The sequence below is a fragment of the Antrostomus carolinensis genome, unplaced genomic scaffold (assembly GCF_000700745.2).
Source record: "Antrostomus carolinensis isolate BGI_N321 unplaced genomic scaffold, ASM70074v2 scaffold6545, whole genome shotgun sequence".
NCBI classification, from domain to species: Eukaryota; Metazoa; Chordata; class Aves; order Caprimulgiformes; family Caprimulgidae; genus Antrostomus; species Antrostomus carolinensis.
This window is the reverse complement of record NW_010316996.1, coordinates 13,560-35,682: the sequence shown is the minus strand read 5'-3', so window position 1 is coordinate 35,682 and position 22,123 is coordinate 13,560. Positions and strand designations below refer to the sequence as shown.

Here is a 22,123-nt window from a genome sequence, read left to right as displayed (position 1 = left end):
AGGGCATAGGGAAAGGAATGGAGCATATGGTACACACTGAAGTATAAAAGACACTTGGTAGTATGAGGGAGATCTCAGAATTACCACATGGAAAAGACAACTTGAATGGAGAAAGTGCCAGAGCTCCTCACAGACAAGGAGGGTGGAAAAGTGCTTCTGACACAATCCCATCCTCTGAAAAGATTGGAATGGCAGATCTTCCCCTTACTATCCCAGTCTGTGTCAGTGATTGGAGAGGGCTGTGACATACCTTTCCACATCATAGGATGGGCACTGGGGGAAGAGGGGAAAGATGTCATCTATTGCCTCAATTACAGAAGGAAAACTATGTCTCTTGAAAATGCTGGAAAGCAAGCCTTCCTGCTCAGAGGTAGCCAGGCATTTGGCTTGATCACTTGCGAATAAAGAGAGGAAGTTCAGCTGGGGGCACTGAATGCTTTTGGACACCTCCAAACTCATAGCTGCTTCTCTAACAGTCCCCCTCACCAAATACTTAAATAAACTGAGAAAGTTTGAGAATAGATAACGGGGACTCCACCTCAGATCCTGGCACTATATTGCGATCCCTGATAGTTCAGCTGATGGGCTTTGGAGACACTATTCTAGGGACAGAGATGGGATAATTTTAACCATCAATCAGTGAACTCAACAATAACTTCAAAAAATAAAAAGGTTTTGAGGTTTTCTAACTTTGATACTAAGCTAGGGGGTTTTTTTCCTTTTTTTTTTTCTTTTTTTTTCCTGACAAGTTGATGCAGTCCAATCAATTGCATATGCTTTCTTGAAACCAGCACATCAGAAGTATAACATTTTCCCTGAACTTGCTGGAATAAACATTATACATGGTCCCTTCTAGAGCATTTTTATAAGGGTGTTTCTCTGCTGTCAGTGCATGTGATTTAGTACAGAATTTATCTAAAAAACCCATAGAAAACAGCCCCTATAGGGATGGCAGCATCCTTGGAGGGCTCTAGGTCCAAAGAGTGGTACGTAGATTGTGACTGTCTCTAAAAGTTCATATTCCTGATATATTTACTATATGGGCATATCTTTATTGAATATATTTGTTTGCTACCCTTGTTGTCTGTGGGTAAGAATATAATAGAGACTGTTCCAGGTTAGATTAATATTTGTTCTGGACATATATAAGTTAGTATAAAGTGATCCTCTGGAGATTTATTCAGAGTGAACCCTAAAGTATGCCAATCAGTGGGTGCAACCTGAAACGTATCAAGTACGATAAGAATCAGGTTTGGCTCTGTAGCAGTTTCTCCAGGGTACAATGCAGTGTTACCCAGGCATAGCCAAGTTAAGTCTGAACTCCCAGGGGAAAGTATGTCGTACTGGATCTGACAGCTCAACAGAGGGGAGGCTGCTGCAGCTCCATGCCCCAGGTCAAACCAGTAGTGATGCTGAAGATGTATTCCCAGCAGGCATGTTCACACAACACACACATGTACAACACAGATATGGCCAGCCACACAGATCACAGACAGACCCACAGAGCACTCCCACAAGCAGAAACAGCACCAACAGCCTCATCCTGCTGCCCTCCCTGGCAGAGCAGCATGGAGGTCTGCTAGTGAGAATATGTATCTGTGTAGATATATATAGAGCACAAGTCCCTGTGAGCTTGTATGCTCACACTGTCGAGTATCTGCCCCTGGATCCCAGTCTTCCCAATTGCTGGCCCTTGGATGTACAAGCCACCAGTGTTGACCCATGGTGACAGGTTTCATGCCTGGACAGTGTTGCTGAGGATCTCCTGGGACAGGCCTGGGAGGGACCTGGATGTGGTGTCTCTTTGTCTGAGTCCTTAATTTGGGTTGTCATCTGCCTTTGTGCCCCTATGCTCTTCTAAGCTTGTGGACATGGGCCTTTGACAGGCTGATGGCTCCTGCTAAGCAGCCAGGGCCAGGGTATTATTTAGGCTCTCCCATCTGCCATCATCCCTCTGTACTCCCTCGTGGATGTGCAGATGAGTTTTTATCACATAATTTAATGTGAACAAGCTAGTTTGCACAACAGTGACATCACAGCAGTGATCTCATATTCCTCTGTGCTAGCTACCTTGGCTTCTAGCATCACAGCTACCTTAACCAGGTGGGGCTGCGTATTTCTGAACACCACTCCATCATGCTGTGCAGCACTCCTAGTAAGCTGCCCAAACGAGCACACACAGACATCCCATCATTGTTGCCTGCACAGTTATTTGAAGCTCTTGCATGTACAGGCTGCAGTGTACAGGGTCGTGCTGCTGCACAAAGGTTAATCTCCCGCTTCTTTGAAAGTTTTGTTGGTTTCAGCCTTCCTGATAGAACCATGTTTGTTATTAAACTGATTCTTTTACAGACCTAAAGAGAGTCTTATCCGAGAATAGATATAGCCCTTTAAGCTTGTACCTGATCTTTTACCAAAAGATAAAGTGCTGTAACACAGACCTTTTACCTACTACTTGCTTTCTGTCATGAAGGTGCATTTCACTATGCCTGGTTACAACCAGAACTGACATTTAATTTTTTTGGCACACTCAGAGGGGAGTAGTGCATGACAATAGTGTCTTTGGTCTTTATAATGGTGTGTTCACCATTTTTAGCATTGTAATATTCAATTTGAAACCAGTGTGCTCATGAGAGATGAGGTAACAGTGGATAGCTTTGCCTAGACAATAATAGTTTTATTCTCTCCTTCAGTAAATGACAGTGTTGTATGTGGCAGCAATACCAAATCTTGTTATAACTAAAAAGCAATATTTTCAGAAGAATATTTTGTGAACTAACAAGTATTACAAGGTGTTTCCTAGGACCAGAACTAGGTAGCATGGTAATACTGAAGCAGTGTGCATACAGACATATGCCAATGTGAACTGTTTTACATTGCCTCTCCTTTAGGGTTCATTTCAAACAAAGTAGGGTTTCTGTGTTCAAAACACAATACTGTGTTTTGAACATTTTTTCACATAGTATTTCATTCCACCAAACAAAGGAAAAAAGCCTCCATATTGTCTTTGACAGTCTTCTGTCATTACAGTCCAAAACTCTTTTTGAGATATATTGATGTAACTTTACAGTACTTTGAACCAGCAATGGAAAATACAGCACTATTTTAAGATGAGCAAACAGCATTGCTTTAGCTGGCACTCAGCAAGTGCTCTTTTCTAACAAGGAATATGACAAGGAGAACAAGTCTTGCATTGATTGCTGAAAGTAATGGATCATTGAACTCCTGCATTAATCTGCCCCTCTCACGTCTATGTATTATAAAAATTCAAGCATGTTTCTGATTGCCTGCCTACCATACAACTAGAATGTGAAAGATTTACAGGATAAATTGCTATTGACATACACCAGGTCACTGAGACTGACTGTATTCAGCATACTGCAAACATCAGCTTTGCCTTTTCTTTACAAGGACAACGGTTTGTGTTTTGGATTAATCAGAAACCTCGGTCATTTGAAAGGTCATGTATACAAGGAACGGCAAAATGTCTTTCTCAAATGACGTATGTGTTGGCTTTTGTGGAGAATTGTGGGAACCAAAATCTATAGAAGCCATTAGTGGAAAAGAAAACATCTAAAAGAGAATGTAACAGTGATAAGCCTATTATATTCTTTGTATCCAAGTTCCTACTGATGTGGGGTTGGGTGGGGATGCATTTGACTGATTTTCACAGTCAATCAGTTGTATTTTTGCACTACAGAGTCTTTTGCAAAACATAAGCTTTTGGAATTGTTATCAAGCACAAAATCTCTTGTTACTTAAAAAATTCTTTATAACTAGAAGATGAGACATAAGCAAACTAGATAAAAATGTCTAAGAATAAAATAAGTAGCTTTGGTAGTGAGAAGCATTTGAATGCATAGGTTCATATTTCATAGAATGATAAATCACATCTGGCTACAGTAAAATGAAGGGGGTTACATTTGTAGGCAAAGCAACTCATGTAATGTTCTGGAGTGAAAGTCTGCAAAACAAGTCTGAATGAATTCTCTTTACACTGATGTGACAATATTTCTCTGTGTTGTATTTCTTGTATTTCACCTTTGCAGACTACGCAAGTAATTCCTTCTGTAAAGCTTAATATTTTTACTGTATATTTTGCTTTTGAAACATCTTCAATTTTCTGCTGACATAAGAGGAACAAATTGACCCCCAGCTCATAACCTGTTCAAAGCTAAGCTCTTTTAGTCCTTAATGGACTAACATCCTCTGACGTTTGAGCTACTAGTATTTGCAAAGTTACTATGGTGACAAATGTAGTTCTGGTTAAAAAAAAAAAAAAAAAAAAAAAAGGTTCTATTTTGCTTAACCACAAATCCCAGAAGAACTCAGTATGGCTCCAAAAGAACATTTCTGCCCAAATGAAAGCACAGTGCCTTTTTTTCTGAGCAATTGTATCTTTCATAAAATGTAAGTGTACAAGGAAGTCTGACCTCTGCTTTGATCATGGTACCTTACGATCACCTACTCAAATTACTATCAAACAGATTTAAAATAGCACAATGTCCATTTCTTGCAGGAAAGATCAGAGCAGACCCAGGGAACAGTCTGTAGCATAAAAGGCCTGGGGCTTGCTCCAGTTTCTTATTGGTCATTCCGATAAAGTAAAACAACCCTAAAGGCAGTGTGATCCTTCCCCTTAAATTCTTCTGCCTGGCACTGCAAAGACATCACAAATGGCTTAAAGGTGCTTTGACTCATGAAGGGGCGTCTGGGCCTGTGGGTAATGGCATTGGACCCAGGGTTACAAAGATAGCTGTAGCAGTTTTTGCCCATGTCCATCCCTCTGGTCTTGCAATAAGCAAAGCCAGCTGTGGAGGTTTGGTACGTTGTCTGTCTTTTACTAGAAATGGTTGTCAGACTACATAAAAATCTTTTTTGTGCATGAAACATTTTGTAGACAGGGATCTGAATATGTAGAGATAATAACTGTGCTATGATAAAGGGTCTCTACTGAACGTAGCAACCCCACAAGCGAGCTTCCAAAACACTTAGGTGACAGATTTTTGAAACTGCTTCATCTTTTGTCACAGAGACCTGGGGCTCTGATACACAACAGGATTCCCTTCCAGCACATCCTGTCCTAAATGTGTAACTAAGCAGCTTAGTTTCTATTCAAATGCAGTTTTCCTAAGCACCCTGCACTGTCCAAAGAGAGAGGGAAAGGGAGAGAAGAGACAGAGAAAGATGCTCTACATCTTTTTTCTTTCCATTGATCATATGGGAACAGAAGAGATCATAAAGCCATAGAATCACTTTGGTTGGAAAAGATCTTTAAGATCATTGAGTCCAACCATAGACCTAACGCTGCCAAGTCCTCCACTAAACCATGTCCCTAGGGCACCACATCTACACATCTTTTAAATACCCACAGGCATAGTGACTCAACCACTTTGCTGGGCAGCCTGTTCCAACATTTGACAACCCTTTTGGTGAAGAAATTTTTCCAAATATCCAATCTAAAGCTCCCCTGGTGCAACTTGAGGTCATTTCCTCTTGTCCTATCATTTGTTACTTGGGAGAAGAGACCAACACCCATCTCACTACAGCCTCCTTTCAGGTAGTTGTAGAGAGCAATAAGGTCTCCCCTCAGTCTCCTTTTCTTCAGACTAAACAACTCCAGTTCCCTCAGCCACTCCTCATAAGACTTGTTCTCTAGACCCTTCAGCAGCTTCATTGCTCTTCTTTGGACACGCTCCAGCAACTCAGAGTCCTTCTTGTAGTGAGGGGCCAAAAACTGGACAGAGTACTCAAGGTGCGGCCTCACCAGTGCTGAGTACAGGAGGATGATAATTTCCCTGGTCCTTCTGGCCACACGATTTCTGATAAGGGCCAGGATGCTGTTGGCTTCCTTGGGGGGACACTGCTGGCTAATATTTAGCTGGCTATCAACCAATACACCCAGGTTCTTTTCCGCCAGACATCTCTCCAGCCACTCCTCCCCAAGCCTGTAGCATTGCATGAGGTTGTTGTGATCCAAGTGCAGGACCCAGCATTTGGCCTTGTTGAACCTCATACAATTGGCCTCGGTCCATCGATCCAACCTGTCCAGATTCCTCTGTAGAGCCTTCCTACCCTCAAGCAGATCAACACTCCTGCCTGGCTTGGTGTCACCTGCAAACTTACTGAGTTTGCACTCAATCCCCTCATCCAGATCATTGATAAGAATATAGAACAGAGCTGGCCCCAGTACTGAGCTCTAGGGAACACTACTTGTGACCAGCTGCCAACTGGATTTAACTCCATTCACCACAACTCTTTGGGCCCAGCCAACCAACTAGTTTTCCACCCAGTGAAGAATACACCCATCTAAGCCATGAGCAGCCAGTTTCTGCGGGTGAATTCTGTGGGAAATGGTGTCAAAGGCTTTACTAAAGTCCAGACAGACAACATCCACAGCCTTTCCCTCATCCACTAAGCAGCTCACCTTTTCAGAGAAGGAGATCATTTCAGTCAAGCAGGCCCTGTCTTTCATAAACCCATGCTGACTGGGCGTGATCATCTGCTTGTCCTGCATGTGCCACATGATAGCACTCAAGATGATCTGCTCCATAACCTTCCCTGGCACCAAGGTCAGACTGACAGGCCTGTAGTTCCCTGGGTCCTCCTTCCTGCCCTTGTAGACAGACATCACATTTGCTAACCTCTAGTCAACTATTAGCCAGGACTGATGATAAATTATGTAAAATGGCTTGGAACTTCTACCAGCTCCCTCAATACCCTTGGGTGGATCCCATACAGCCCCTAGATTTGGGTATGTCTAAGTGGTGTATCAGATTGCTAACTCTTTTCTTGCCCCTTGGATCATAGGGACTTTATTCTGCTCCCCATCTCTGTCTTCCAGCTCAGGGGGCTGGGCACCTGGTGAACAACTGGTCTAACTATTAAAGACTGAGGCAAAGAAGGCATTAAGGACTTCAGAGTTTTCTTCATCCTTTGTCACTCTGCCCCCACATCCAATAAAGGATGGAGATTCTCCTTAGCCTTCCTTTTGCCACCGATGTATTTATAGGAACTTTTTCTGTTGTCTCATACAGTAGTTGCCAGATTAAGTTCTAGCTGGGCTTCTGCTCTTCTAATTTTATCCTGCCTACACACAACATCCTTGTTGTCCTCCTGAGTAGCCTGCCCCTTCTTCCAAGGACCATAAATTTTTTTTTCCTAAGTTCCAGCCAAATCTCTGTTCAGCCAGGCCAGTCTTCTTTGCTGCTGGCTCATCTTTTGACACATGGGGACAGCCTGCTCCTGTGCCTTTAAGATTTCCTTCTTGAGCGATGTCCAGCCCTCCTGGACTCCTTTGCCCTTCAGGACTGCTTCCCAAAGTACTCTGTCAACCAGGCTCCCAAACAAAACAAAATCTGCCCTCCAGACATCCAGGGTAGCAGTTGTGCTGACCCCTTTCCTGACTTCTCCAAGAACTGAAAACTATCATTTCATGATCACTGTGCCCAAGACAGACTTTAGCCACCATATCACCCAAAAGTCCTTCTCTGTTTGCAAACAGGTCCAGCAGAGCACATTTCCTAGTTCGCTCCATCACCAGCTGTGTCAGGAAGTTATTTTCCACACACTCCAGGAACCTCCTAGACTGTTTACTCTCGCTATGTTGTATTTCCAGCAGATAGCTGTCAAGTTGAAGTCCCCCATGGGAATAAGGGCTGGTGATCGCAATACTTCTCCCACCTGCTTATAGAATATTTTGTCTACCTCCTCATCCTGGTGGGGTGGATAATAACAGACTCGACCATGATAACTGCCTTGTTGGCCTTCACCCTGATTCTTATCCATAACCTCTCAACCCTATTGTCAGTGTCATTAAGCTCTTGACAATAAAAACACTCCCTAACATAGAGGGCTACCCTACTGTCTCTCCTTCCTTGCCTATCCCTTCTGAAGAGTTTGTAGTCATCCATCACAGTCCTTCAGTTGTGCAAGTCACCCCACCATGTTTCCATGATGGCAACTATGTCATAGTTTTCCTGCTGCCCAATAGCTTCCAGTTCCTCCTGTTTGTTGCCTGGGCTGCATGCATTGGTATAGATAAACTTCCTTTGGGTTATTGATCCTGCCACCTTTTCTGGGGGAGAAGCTCTAATTCCTACATGACTGTACTCAGGCATTTCCATAGTTTCTAACACATCAATAACCCTTGCACTTCTGCTGTTGCACAGCATTCCATCCCCTGCTCCACTGAGATGGCAGGCTGAAGGACATCACTAGCACACTGTCCCTCAAACTTTTACCTGCTTTGGCAAGGAAGTTGGACTGGATGATCTCCAGAGGTCCCTTCCAACCACTACCATTCTGTGATTGGTGTGCCACCCCCAGGCTTATCTTTAGTGAGCCTGGTTTCATCCCTTTCCCCCTTCCAATCTAGTTTAAAGCTCTTTCAATGAGCCCTGCAAGTCCTGTGCAAGGATCATTTTGCCCCTTTGAGACAAGTGTACCCATCTGTCACCAGCAGGCCTCGTCTCATGTAGACCAACTCATGATCAAAAAACACAGAATTTTGCTGCTGACAGCAGGCTTGGAGCTGGGTATTGATGTTCTGGCTCTGCCTATTTCTTCCCTCATCATTCCCTGAAACCTGAGGGGTAGAGCAGAGCGCTACTTGTGCTCCTGATCCCTTAACCATTCATCCCAAGGCCCTGAAGTCTCTCTTGATTGTCCTCAGACTCCTTGTTGTGACTTCATCATTGCCCACCTGAAAAATCAGTAATGGATAGTAATCTGAAGGGTAGTACCAGGGTAGGAAGCTTGATCTTCACATCCTTAACCTAGGCCCCAGGGAGGCAGCAGACTTACCTAAGAACTGGGTCTGGTCTGCATATTAAGGCTTGTATAATTTAAATGGAAAGTAAATCAAAGTTCAAACTCAGCCCCTGTCCATGGCTTTAATGCACAATGTAAAAATTGCTGTCATCCTGGTTGGTCAAAGACCTATAGTGGAAAGTACTGGAGAGAAACAAGAGAAAGAAGACAGACTGGCTTTGAAGTTTTGCTGATAAATTTAGATTCTGAGTCTAAAAGGTGAAAGATAAGAAATGAATAAGTTGTTGATTTTGTTTCAAAGCTCTGGTTTTAGATGATAAAGTTTGTATTAAAATGTGAAAATACTTTTTTTAAATTGTGTGGGAAAAAGTGTCACCACTTCTTTCTAAAAATATAGATGGTAGGAGAAAATACTGAAAAACTGTCTTGTTTTAACAAGCAAAAGTAAGACCTGTATTGATACTATTCCTGTAAAAAATAATTTCTGAAATATAATCCTTATTTTATTTGAAACCCAGAATTAAACAGAATGATGTTACCCTAGGTGTCAAAATCAGTATTGTCTTTTTGTCATGTTACAATTCTGTTTGAAATTGATTTAAGGGGAATTTGCTTTGCTTTGACTTCTCTCTCTCTATGTTTCTCTTTTAAGGTCAACTCAAATCAAAACATACTCTTGGGATAATGCCCAGGTAATTTTGGTCGGTAACAAATGTGACATGGAGGATGAACGAGTAATCTTCACTGAGAGAGGCAAACATTTAGCAGAGCAACTTGGTAAGAAAACAAATGACAAAAGCTTTGTGATTGCTTGTGAGAATGCACAAAGTTATTTCACTAATTGCTACAGTACTTGTAATGAACTGCTTGTGAAACATTCACCGTAAAGGAAGGTCATACACCACCGCCTTTTTGTTCCTGCAGGCTGAGGTCTGAACTGTCCTTGATGTCACTAATACTGTAACATCATTAGAATGAACGTGTGTCCAGGGATGACAGTATGCAGAGCTGTGACATGTCTGTCATCTAAAAGTGTCCACAAGACCAGTGCTGGCTCAGAGGCTGGCTTAGACTGAAGACATATCTAATAAAGTGTTCCTTATGCTCTTCCTTAGATAGGAAGTACTTTATGGCCTTTGTGATAAACAGCAAGATTAAATGCATGTTTGTACATATACAATACGTTTAGACAGTTATAGCTACAGTCAGATATATCCTAGCCAGGGAAAAATTTTAAAAAGAACACCAAAAAACTAATAAAAATTGAGGAGAGATTGAAGAAACAGCTTACTTGAAATGTCAACTTTTTGCAAGTTGAGAACATTTGGATTATAATTTCCAATACCAAGAATCCCAAACAGAAATATGCCAATATCCAGCTCCCACTGCTAACAGTTCACTTTTACACAGGTGTAAATAACACATTTACACAGGTAGAAATAACTCAAACCTCTGTTTCATAAAGTGTCCCTCTAGGAGGCAAATGTTGTCGACACAGAAAATTACAGAGCTGTGAACATCTCTGTTCTTTCTGTTTCTGCCCAGCAGTGATATCCTTTCATACCATGAAATGCTTTTGAGTTGACACTGGTTAAACTGTAATGGAAAATCTCCAGAGCATCATCATAATACTACAACCTGCTTGTTTTGGTTTTTTTCCTTCAAATTTGCTGATCTCTGGTGAGCATGCTTAGTGGGTGTGCAAATCAAAGTCCAGAATTGTTGGAAGTCTATTTCTGTGCTGTATTGGGCATGGGTTTGTTATTATTTTTAAAACTGACTGTAGTAAAGGCTCAGTCTGGTGAATACGTGTGTAACTAAGATCTCCTTGTCACTATTCCTATATAGGTGTTTAGAGGAAAGTTAAGAGTGATTGCATGGGAAACAGCAATGGTGGCATTTCACAGTATACCACCTGTGCTGGATCTAATCCCATGCTGGTGGTTCTTAACTTATGTATATTCATAGCTTTCTGTCACCTTTCAAGGTGACAGAAAAGATTTAACAGCAGGTTATGTCCATAAAAATTGCCAACATTTGTGAAAAACTGAATTTCTAAAATGGTTTTCAACAAAACCAAATTGGTTACCATTGCACCTGCTTTAACAGAGGATATTTTTCTTTGCAGAAATAGCTGTCACATTTTGTATATATTTTTATAATCTGTTTGTCCTTCTGTAAGCATTTCTAACATTTTTTCATTTATATAAGAACTAGGAAAGTGTATTCAATGGTGAGAGTGATAAAATAAAAAATCTAATTTACCTCAAATTTAGACCAGGCATTAAAATGTCAGGCAATAAACATAAATTTACACTGTAAAGTTGGAAGAATTTTTTTTAAGTCACATAACCAATCTGAATTTCTATTCTTCTAACTATTTTCCTATAGAAAGATTAATGCAGTGAGTTGACAAAGAGTCCCCAAGGTCATGAATTTAGCAAGATGAAAAGGAAGTTTGTATGTTGTACAGTCTAGAATTCTCAGCTGTAATAGTCAATGCTTGCAAAAACAAAGAGTAATAAGATAGATATCAAAATTCATGTTTCAGGCTTTAAAGCAAACTCTAACTTCTGGGATTTAGATTCAATCTTTATGGAAGCAGATTATCCACAGTTCCTGTCTTTATCTACTCTGGGATTTTCCTTTCTCAGATGTACGTCCTGTTGTTATACCAAGGGCAGATTATTGTCTTGGATAAATTGTGGCTCTGATCCAGTATGTCATTTAGTGTAATCAGACTGCACACACAAATGTTTATATGTTTCCTGTACAGATGCAATTATTTCCTAAATCTGCTCAGAGATTGTGGGAGGTCATGTCAGGAAAAGTAGAAAAACAAGTTTTCCTTAACTGTAGTAAGTGCTTTGGCCGTGTTGGTCAGTTTGAAGGGCACGTGTTGTGTAAAACACTTGGGACTGTCTTCTCTTTCTTGGCCAGTGAGTTGATAACACCTGTTGTGGGCAGGTTTTAAAAATAACAGTATAGATTTTTGTGTCCAGCAAGATCTTTTAAGACTGCGAGGCTTTTGAATGCCATGGTCTGCAATGTAGATTGCAGCCACAATTACGAGCAAGTACAATGCATGAATGCTGTCCAAAGAACATGTGAAACACTCTGTTTTCAAGTGTGGTTTTATTTTCAGCCCTGGCTTATTTGAAACCATTGAGAAAAATAATACATGTCCATTTTGGGCCAGGTTTTCAAAAGGTCAAAAAGAGCATTGGGCATTTAACCCTCTGGGAAACATGGTGTCCTGTTGAGAACAGATTTATTGGAAAATTGCACCTCTTCTATGGGTGCTGACCTCTCTGAAAATTGCAGCCTTCAATTTTATTAACAAGGTGTAATCAATCATTTCTTTAAATCTCAGTGCTGGCTTATTTATCAAGTGTAACCCAAATAAGTGGTTTAGATCAACCAGCAATAGGCCTCTTTACCTGCAAATGCCTGAATAAACTAGTCAAGTATCCTGTGGTAGCTCCAAGTACCTCTCTCACAACACTAACAGAAATTCACAACAAAGAGAAGGAATGGTTAAGAAAACCGGACCTGACCTTGAAGGGAAATTAACAGAATGTTTATGAAGACAGGATTTGTCTCATTTCCATTTTCTATTTTTTTGAAGTTTGTTGTTAATAACACAGGGCATGACACTGGTGATGCCACCACATATCATAGCTGCAAGCAGCGTACTACCTTGCCTACAGTAATGACCAGAAGTAGGTGCCTTGTGTAAGATGTAAAAGGATAAACATACAGTGATAATTTCCCAGACTGTAGCAAGTTTTATTTGTGGGTCTCATAAATCAAAGGCAGTATCTTTATATTCAATAGCCCTTTCATTATTTTTTCCCATGGACTTGTCCAATGATGTCTTTGAAATCATATAAAATCATACCATCCACAGTATCCTTTAAATATGCACAGTTTATCTGTTATCTGCTTCTGCTTTGAAGCAGCCACTTGCTAGTTTTATTTTATGCTTCTTCACTGTTACATTCTGAGAAACAGTGAACAATTGTTTTCTGTTACCTGCTCTGTAACACTGTTGGTCTCTATCATACCCCTTCTTTTTCAAGGCTGAAATTCCCTAACTATTTCAACAGTCCAGACACAAACGCTATCTCACACCATAGCCATTCCTTTTCACCCTATTCAGCACTTTTTGTAAGTGGTACAGTCTTTTCTCAGAAATTAGTTATGGTTGTTTAACATAATAGGATCATTAAAAGAGTAATGTTAGAATGAGGTGAAAAGAGATAGGATCAAATAAATTCAGCTGAGTTATGTAACTTTACTTTGCAGAGATATCCTACTGAGAAAATAACGAAACGTGACAAAGCAGCTAGGAGAGAGAACTAGTTAATGTAAGTTAATATTGACACAAAAATCACAGCAAACACATTTAAATTAATTTATTCACTAAACACTACAAAAAAATGGTGTGGAACATTATGCTTATACTATTTTGTCTCATCATTAATGTTTGCTCTGAGCACTACATGCATTGGCTATTGAGTGAAACCCCAATATAGTCAGCACTTAGATGCTTTAAAGCATTTTAGTATTTTATTAGTATTTTATTTAGTATTTTAGCATTTTAGAAACTTGGAGCTTCTTGTAAGTAAAATGCATGTGCACTTGCCAGCTGCATTAATCACACAGCTTTTCTGACATATTAATCTCATGCATCTCAGCTGAGTTCAAAGCTTTGTATGTTCACAAAAGTTTGGTGTCACTCATCAGAAGAGAAAAAAAAAAAAAACAACAGCTCACAGATGGCATGAATTTCTTCATTCCTTTTATTCATGGTCTGTATGATATATTGTGATCTATATTCCAGCAAAGGATTAGCAGGTAGAGGTGTGCACAGAGCTTTGAATAGATTCTGAGTTAACTACACATGCAAATGGACAGTTGCGTATGTAGTTTGATACAGAGTTTCTCCATTTATATATGACATTTTGCAGTGAATGCAAATTAGGTATATAATTTTATATGTGTTCTTTGGTTGCTCATGTGCTTCTGTACAACTTCTATTTGCTATGTGTGTGCTACAAATCATTTCAACACTCATTAGTTTTTAATTGCAAGTACTGCCATTACAGAGTATATTTTATCTTTAAGACCAGGGCTCCTAAGGTTGCTGCAAAAGTACAATCCTTCCATAGGTCCAAACCATACTTTTTGTGCTCATGCTGTCCCAGGTACTAGGGGAATACTTCAAGATCTGCCCCAAATGCGTGGCCATGTTTTCTGTAAGGTCCTGTTTCTCCTATCCCACCTTTTTGGCTCAGGTGGTTAAGGGACTGGGAAACAGAGCTGTTGTATCATAGAAATGTTGGCTGGAAGAACCTCTAGTGATCACCTAGTGTGATGAACTGCTAAAATCTACCTCTGTCTCTATGTTCTGTCCAGCAGGTTTCAGGGTGGTGCCCTTCCCATCAGATTTTCTGTGCTTCCACATTTCTTACACTCTGCCACCCAGAGTCACCCATGGCTTGGGCATCAGCATGTGTGAGCATGCCTTAGGGTGCACTCACCTGCTTTCTGAATGTATTCTGGTACACCCTATCTCCCAGAGGCCACCAACCAGTGTCAGAAAACAAAACAAAACAGGCCCTTTCTGAGGTGAGCTCTCACGTTCCCTTCTGCAAAGGCTGGCAGAAACCAGCCCTTGCGCTGCATTCAGGGCACCTGCAAAGGGCCCTGAATGCTACATGCCCCAGTATCATCAGTGTCCAGGGCTTCAGTGCACCTCCACAGCTTCTCACTCAGAGAGGCAGTCATTTTCCCTCTCAGATTTTAATACATACTTTATTTTGTATATTTTGGAGTGGTTTTCCCCTCTCCATCCTCACAGAATCACAGGATCACAGAATGTTGGGGATTGGAAGGGACCTCGAAAGATCATCTAGTCCAATCTCCCTGCCAGAACAGGAACCTAAACGAAATCACATAGAAAGGCATCCAGGCAAGTTTTGAATATCTCCAGAGAAGGAAACTCCACAACCTCCCTGGGCAGCCTGTTCCAGTGCTCTGTCACCCTCACCGTAAAGAAGTTTCTTCTCAAGTTTAAGTGGAACCTCCTGTGAACCAGCTTACAACCATTGCTCCTTGTCTTATCATTGGGCATCACTGAGAAGAGCCTGGCTCCATCCTCATGACATTCGCCCTTAACATATTTATAAACATTAATGAGGTCTCCCCTCAGTCTCCTCCAAGCTAAAGAGACCCAGCTCCCTCAGCCTTTCCCCATAAGGGAGATGCTCCACTCCCTTAATCATCTTGGTGGCTCTGTGCTGGACTCTCTCAAGCAGCTTTATCTTCTCATCTGTTTTGGGTAATTTCTTCCTTGAAGTCTTTATTTTCAGCTTTCCCTTCATTTCCTTCTCTTAATTCCCAGTGCTTTGAAAATAAATTCCAGCAAAAATGAGAAGAATATTTCTTACTTCAAATCACCATCAGCTTGCCTTGCCTATTTTGTTTTCCTTTTGTTCTTATATGTACATATGTACATCACACTGGAGAGACCCAATTCAGGGGTAATTGCATTGCTTCAACTTAAACTCATTTAGCATCACAGCAAGCCTAAAAGTGGAGCATTTGTCAATGTTGTGAGCTTATATAGGGTGCAATTCAGCATACAGCACTTCTGTGTGATCTGACCAATCCTGCAAGACCAGGCCTGCTGCTGAGATGGGACAGGAAAGTGACTGGTTTCTGAATCGCTCCAGAACTGGGGCACAAGACAGCAGCTCCCTGGTGTCAGAGCTGGAGTGAAACTTCACTTGCCTTGAGGTATGAGGTAATGTGTAGGTTAGGTGTCTGTGGATACACTGGAGGTATTAGGCACCTGTGAGTTAAGGCAGCAATCAAAGGGGCATTTTTAGGGCTGTAATTTTGGCATCTAAATCAGAAATCAAGTGGGACTTGGCACCTCAGCACACATCTTGCTAGGACACTGAGTTCTGTTTTGCCTCTGTGGCTGGCTGGAGGCCACAGTGCAGAAGGCAGAGTCGCCAGCAGCTCTGAGAGTATGGACATATGGCTGTGTCTAACTTTGCATTAAAAATGAAAATAATTGGGTTGTGCAGCAACATTCCTGTTCATAATTCCGCCCTTCATTTTTTACCTCTTTTTAAAGGGCAAGTGTTAGTGCCAGAAGAAAGAGGCAGACTGACAGCACTGACAAACAACAGAGTCTTCTGTTTAGTTACAATACACACAGGGTATTGGCAGAGCAGTTAAAGGCTCCTGTCCCTGGGATGATTTTTTACAGGGGGGAAATGCCAACCTGTCATTGCTTTCACACACTTGGAGCTGCATTACAGGGAAGTTACTTAATGACAATGGGAAGCAAGGGATTGTGTTTGCTCAACAAATGTCTCATGTAAATAAGAAAAAAAAATATTTGCCAGCAGGTGTCCCTGCTGAAGGCGGGGGGATTGGAACTAGATGATCTTTGAGGTCCCTTCCAATCCAAACCATTCTATGATTCTATGAATCTAATTTATTGCCCAAACGCACTCATATAAAAGGTATCTGGAAGCCACAATCAAAATCAGTGCAACTGGAATTTATATTAAAACCTTCTGTTCTGAAAGACTGGAAAAGGTGTTTGTTAGGGCGTTACTGGCAACTGTCTCTCAAGTCTTTCCATTATGTCACAGCTGAGAGCTCCCTTTAACTTTTTCTTTAATAAATTTGGACACCCTAAAGCTTGGGTAAATATCTTAGCATTTCTGTTAACAATCTTTACGCTAGCTCTATCCAGAATGGTGCTAAAGCAAATACTAATATTAGCAAAGCCCAATTTTGTAGATTAGTGTTGTTTTAAGACTTTTCTTAACACAGTCCAGCCCTTGGGCTTGTTTGGACAGCAGAGGTCCCATCCAACTGGTCTACAAAGCAGAGCACAGTGTAACCAGACCTGCTACCATAGTTGCAGGTGTAGGACATTGAAGAACAGCAATAGTCACCAGCTATTTTCAGCTCAGTTTCCTAGGAGATATGACCTTTGCAACCATGACATGTGTTTCTCTCTATTTGAGAGAGGGGCAGAGCTCTCAAAGATACTAACAGTTCTGAAGAAGTGGACATCTGAGCAGAGGAGAAGGATCTTGCAATTTCCTTGACTGACAGCCTGCAATGTGAAATAAAATATTATTAGAAACTATTCACAGCAGGCAAGAAGATAAGTGCCTGCCAGTGCCCCCTCAGAACTGCCCACAGGATGCAAATCCAAGAAAAAAAAAGGCGTCATTAGCTTCTCTCCTTTGTCATTGTTAAATGATTAATTCCCATGGCTTCCTAGATTTTATCCTTTTACACCACTCTGTTACAAAGGTAGCAGCTTCCTGCAGACGCTTCTTGCTCTGACATTTCACTCTCCTACTACTCCTCAAAATACTGGATAGGACAAGGCACTGGCAAGAGCAGCACTAAGGATCACAGTTCGAGCTTATCTTCAAGGAAGGATAGTTATTGTGGGAACACACTCTTGAGGACATCTGTTAAACATAACATCAGGAGTGGTAAATAAAATTGTTTTGATTGTGGACAAACACTCTGAAACCAGAAGGTTTTCCTGATCAGCTGGTGAAATATTAACATAGATCTTGTCTGTATTGTCTGTGGAATTGTGCTTAAAATTTGCTATCTAGTGTGTCCTCTTGATGTCACATTTTCTCAAGAAGATGAGAGGGTGCAGAATGTTCTTCCCTTCACATATGGGTCTCTGTTCTGGGTTGTTTTTTTTTTCCCTTCCTTGTTTTTCAAAAGCAGGCATAAACAAGTGTTAATGAGCACTGTGATGAAGGAGACTGCAGAGCCAGTACAAGTGTGAGTCAGAGAGGGAACTAAGTCAGAGTGTTCACATGTTTCAGGGCAGCTATCTAAGCTGCTCTATGTGCATTATAGCTCACCAGGTGAAAAACAGCCCCATGCCGGTGTCCCGTCTGGTTCCTGTTGCTGTAGTGCTCTGCGTGAGCTGCTGAGAACTTGCCAGCTTTGAGTCAAAACTATTGGGAAGAAGGTAGATATGGGAAAGAGGCATAGTGCAAGGACAGCAAAGAGAAAACTGAATTAAACACAAAAGAGGCATTCAAATTAGGACATCCTGATGCATGTTCCACACACATTGTTCATATGTTCGGGCAGCACTTTGATGTTTTGCATTTTCTCAGTTTCAGCTCTGTTCTGCCTTACCAACCCACTTGCCTCTTGGGGTTTGTCAGAACTTTGCAGTAATCTGTCGGTCCAGTCTCATGCGCATGATCTGTACTGCCTACTGAATAGGCAGTACAGATCACCACGGGTGGTAGGAACATGGTGTTCTTTGAGCTCTGCTGCCCTGAACATCACCAGAGAGTTGCCTCACTTCGGGCTTATACTCACATGGAAAAACTTTTCTCTCCATTAATACAAGCAGTGGCAAAAAACCTGAAGAAAGTACTAAAAGGCATAGATCTGAGGCCCTCATACACAAGCATTTTAGAAGCTTCAGGTCTCTAAGCACTATATAGTAAAATAATTACAAAATGAGTGAGGACAAGAGGAGTTCATGGGGGAAAAGATCTGGAAAATATTCTGTAACAAAATGGAAAACAATCAGAATTCAGGTATTTATTTCAGGCACACTCTGCTAGGAAAAAATGATCCCTATCTCTTTGAAACTGTTCCACAAAGAGAGTTATTGTTAAACAAAGAAAAGAGATACTCTAATTTATTGAGATCTTTTCCATAAGGTAACAGTCACATAGGAAATTGAATCCCCTGCACACGACAGCCAGTTGCTGTCCAGATAGCAATAGGAACCTCTGTTGCAAGGGTCTTTGCAATGGTATCTTCAGCTGCATCAAAAGAGACTCTCTGAACTCTTGTTCTGCTGAATTCTTGTAATACAGCTGGTCCTACGTTCTCACTACATACCATAATCCTTTGGCAGTAATTGCTTTAAACTGTGCACAAAGCATCTCATACCTGTCTTAACTGGCTTCAAAAGACTGTTCTGTGTGACCATTTCTGCATCCACAAGAATAGTTTCCACAGACCATCTACAAGTGTCTTACCTATGTGTAGCTGAATCCATTCTACAGTAGGAACTGCCTGGGGAGAACCCACCAGCATGCCTTGTCTTAGGATGTAGATGCCATCTACTTAGGATGTTCATCAGCACATCTCAGCATATAATTAGTGCCTATCAGATGGCTACTGCACAGCAAAGTCTGCTTGGACAAATGTCCAGGACTGTCCAAAATTCCCACCTCTACAGTACCTGTAAAGAACAAAGCAAATACTTTGTTGTGGACACAGCTGGGAGTTCAGTCACTTTCTCACAGGCCAGTGCATTGTCTCATCTATGCAGGGTCTAGCTGAGGAGGCCCTGAGTCACCGAGGCAATTAACGACTAGGTTGATGGGAGGTATGTACAAGCATAGCCTGATACCCATCTTCACCACTACTGTGACTGCAATTTCCTTCTTATATCAAAATTGTAACTGAAATTCCATAGATTTCACCGCAGCTGTAGTATCAATTTTTATTTTATTTGAACAAATATGCTCATGCTTGAACACTCTGTAAGACTCTGTTTTACTTAGAGAATGGGTGCCTCTAAGTCTTTCAGGGTGTTCCTATGTAGAACATCCTCACTGTGCTAGTGGGCCTTTTTTCTTGATCCTGACCATGTTACAGTATTTCCTGACATGGGTCTCCTCTCTTCTTTGTGACTCTTTTCCTTTCAGTTTCTGCTTTTCTCTGTCCAGGTCACTTACTTACCTGTCCTATCTGCCATTTCATGACCATCTCATGTGCCAGTTATTCTGTCTTCTTATCTGTAAAAACTGCACCCTTCATAAATGACTGTAAGATTCATTCTCCTTCCTGTCATTTTCTCCAAGGTTTTGCTGTGCCATTTCTCAGGCATCCTCTCATTATCCCTCAACTCTTCTGCCCTCTGGTCCTCCTTGTTCCTGTTTGGAACAGCTGCTTTCCTCCTGCTTCTTGTGAAGCAGACACTAACAGTTGTGGAAGTATCAGACTGTGTTGCTGTGCAAGAGTTGCAGCCAGGTTTCAACACAGAGCACTGAAAATGTGAAGGATCTTCCTTCCCCAAAGCAGTCCCCAAATGACCTGGGTAGTCTTCCCCTGCATGGAGTTCTGTGGGAGAGCTAAAAGCACCAGCAAGTGAGGCTACACTGGCTTTTCCCATTTTCCTTATAGTTTAGAACAAAGGAGATGTGTAAGCCAAGCTAAACTAAAACAATTCCATGTAGATTCAAACCTCCTCCCAGTATATGTTTTCTGTAGATGGTCTTCTATTATGCACAATTTTCCTCCTTTCCAGAGAACTGTGAAAAACAAAAATTTTCATGGCAATGTATACTCATACCTGTGAGGCTATCCTTACACTTCTTGGTGATATTAATAGAATTAATATGACCAAATCCCTGTACAATATTTATATCTCTTATTCTCTAAACTACGTATGTGCACTACCTTTGGCCTCTGTGTGGTTCCTATGCATTTAGCCAGTTTAGCACTTTGTGACATTTCAGCACAAGGCACCTTACCTAAATTAAAAATATGAAGAAAATTCAAAAGAGGGCTAAGCTTTTGCATTGGTTATTAGTGCATGCTGGGATATCATGCCAAGTTAAATATAATTGTCTGCTGTAATTCTACTCTAGTACTCAAACATGCAAAAGCTACATGGTAAGCAGTTATAGGACTGAATGTGCACATTACATCCTGTTTAGATGGCAAGTTATCAACTTAGATGCATTTAAATTTCAAGTGGCCTTTCAAAATAGATTAGGCCATTCACTAGAAAACACACACAACATGAAAAAAAAATGCAAAAAGCTGTTTTCTGCCCTTTTGACAAGAGTTTCAAGTGATTAACATTTTCTTACTGGGATTTTTCTCATAATTAAACATGGTGGTTGTTGCACATTGCTATTCGGATTTAATCAGAAAGAATCAAAATAGTTGTGGGAACGCTAGCCACTTCTGAAAAATTACCAGCGGATTAGACGTTTTGTAAACTGTTTTAATATTGAACACTAGGATAATGTAAAGACAGAAGTAGAAGAAAGCTTTAAATTAGCGGGGAACCCACAGGTGAGCAATGTGGTAACTGTGGGAAAAGGTGAAGTATGGGGGAAAAGGCTTAGAAAACAAATGAACTGAAAAATATAATGCTTTGCAAAGGAAGCAAGAGCATGTGAAGACTCAGCGCTAGCAGAACCTGCTGGATTGCCAGCTGACCAGCAAGTTGCAGACCTGGCCCAGATGAAGGAGGCAGGCATTGGACATGAGACATAGGACAAATGGGGGCAGACAGGAGGAGCTTAGGAAAGCTGGCTCTCCTACACAAGGCTTCCAGTGTGCCTTGTAGGTTAAGGATAGCTCTGATTTTTGCCTTTGGGTTAGTCAGTGGGATAGATGGATAAATAAACAGTCCTTCTGTATAAATTAATTAAGGAAGTTTTCTTCCTTTGTGAATCTGCGTATTTTTTAATTAGTTTGGTTTGTGGGATTGAGAGTCCTTTTGGTCCCACGGATTCTCCTATAACTTAAGTAGACATCATATTGCATAAATCTTTCCTTATATTGCTTGTTTTTTCATGTGCTTTTTCCCAAACATAGTTGTCTGTTTCGGCACAAAACGGAAGTGGCTGTTTCCAGCTGAATATTGTTCAAAGGAACATAATAGTTAGAGATCAAGCAGTAGATTATTCCTTTCCAACGGTTGGATATATAGCACATTTCTAAAATAATAATACTCTTGAACTGATGTCAATTTTTAGATTAAACCGGTTTGAAGTAGAATTTGTGTAAGGGAATGTATTTGGGCCAGTCCTGATTTTATCTGGTTCAGTGTAAAGCAAATAGCACTAGTGTAATGACTCTGATTGTGTTAAAATTTCAATTGCTCTTCCAATACCACTCTTTTATATGTGTGCTCTTACATGTTTGCTTCCTGAATGTTTCTCCACTCTTTCTTGCCCAAGAGAAGTTCGTGTATTTATTGGAGATATTGGAATATGCATTGAATGTAAACATGTTGTTTATTTCCTTAGGATTTGAATTTTTTGAAACAAGTGCCAAGGACAACATTAATGTCAAGCAGACGTTTGAGCGACTTGTCGATATCATCTGCGACAAAATGTCGGAGAGTCTGGAGACAGATCCCACCATTGCTGCCAGCAAGCAGAACACACAGCTAAAGGACACCCCTCCTCCACAGCAGCCCAACTGCGGCTGTTAATGCAGCTATCAGCAAAGGCAGCTCCAGTGTGTTCTGTTGCCAACAGAGTATTTAGGAATGGTCTATATGCCT

General features: G+C 41.1%; 1 protein-coding gene across 1 annotated transcript; it reads left to right on the top strand.

Moving 5' to 3' along the window:
* The first annotated feature begins 948 nt into the window (after nt 1-948).
* On the top strand, nt 949-22,051 carry LOC104525309 (ras-related protein Rab-3C-like). The gene is made up of 3 exons (XM_010168424.2): nt 949-986; nt 9,425-9,549; nt 21,864-22,051. Exons 1-3 carry the CDS (start codon nt 949-951, stop codon nt 22,049-22,051), a joined length of 351 nt encoding a protein of 116 aa, XP_010166726.2.
* Nucleotides 22,052-22,123: the final 72 nt, after the last annotated feature.

Excerpts from the sequence above, each read along its gene's own strand:
- LOC104525309 (XM_010168424.2), top strand. The coding sequence starts at position 949 with ATGGCAGCATCCTTGGAGGGCTCTAGGTCCAAAGAGTG. Across the intron at positions 987-9,424 it reads GGCTCTAGGTCCAAAGAGTG|GTCAACTCAAATCAAAACAT; the intron begins GTACGTAGATTG and ends TTCTCTTTTAAG. Across the intron at positions 9,550-21,863 it reads ACATTTAGCAGAGCAACTTG|GATTTGAATTTTTTGAAACA; the intron begins GTAAGAAAACAA and ends TTATTTCCTTAG.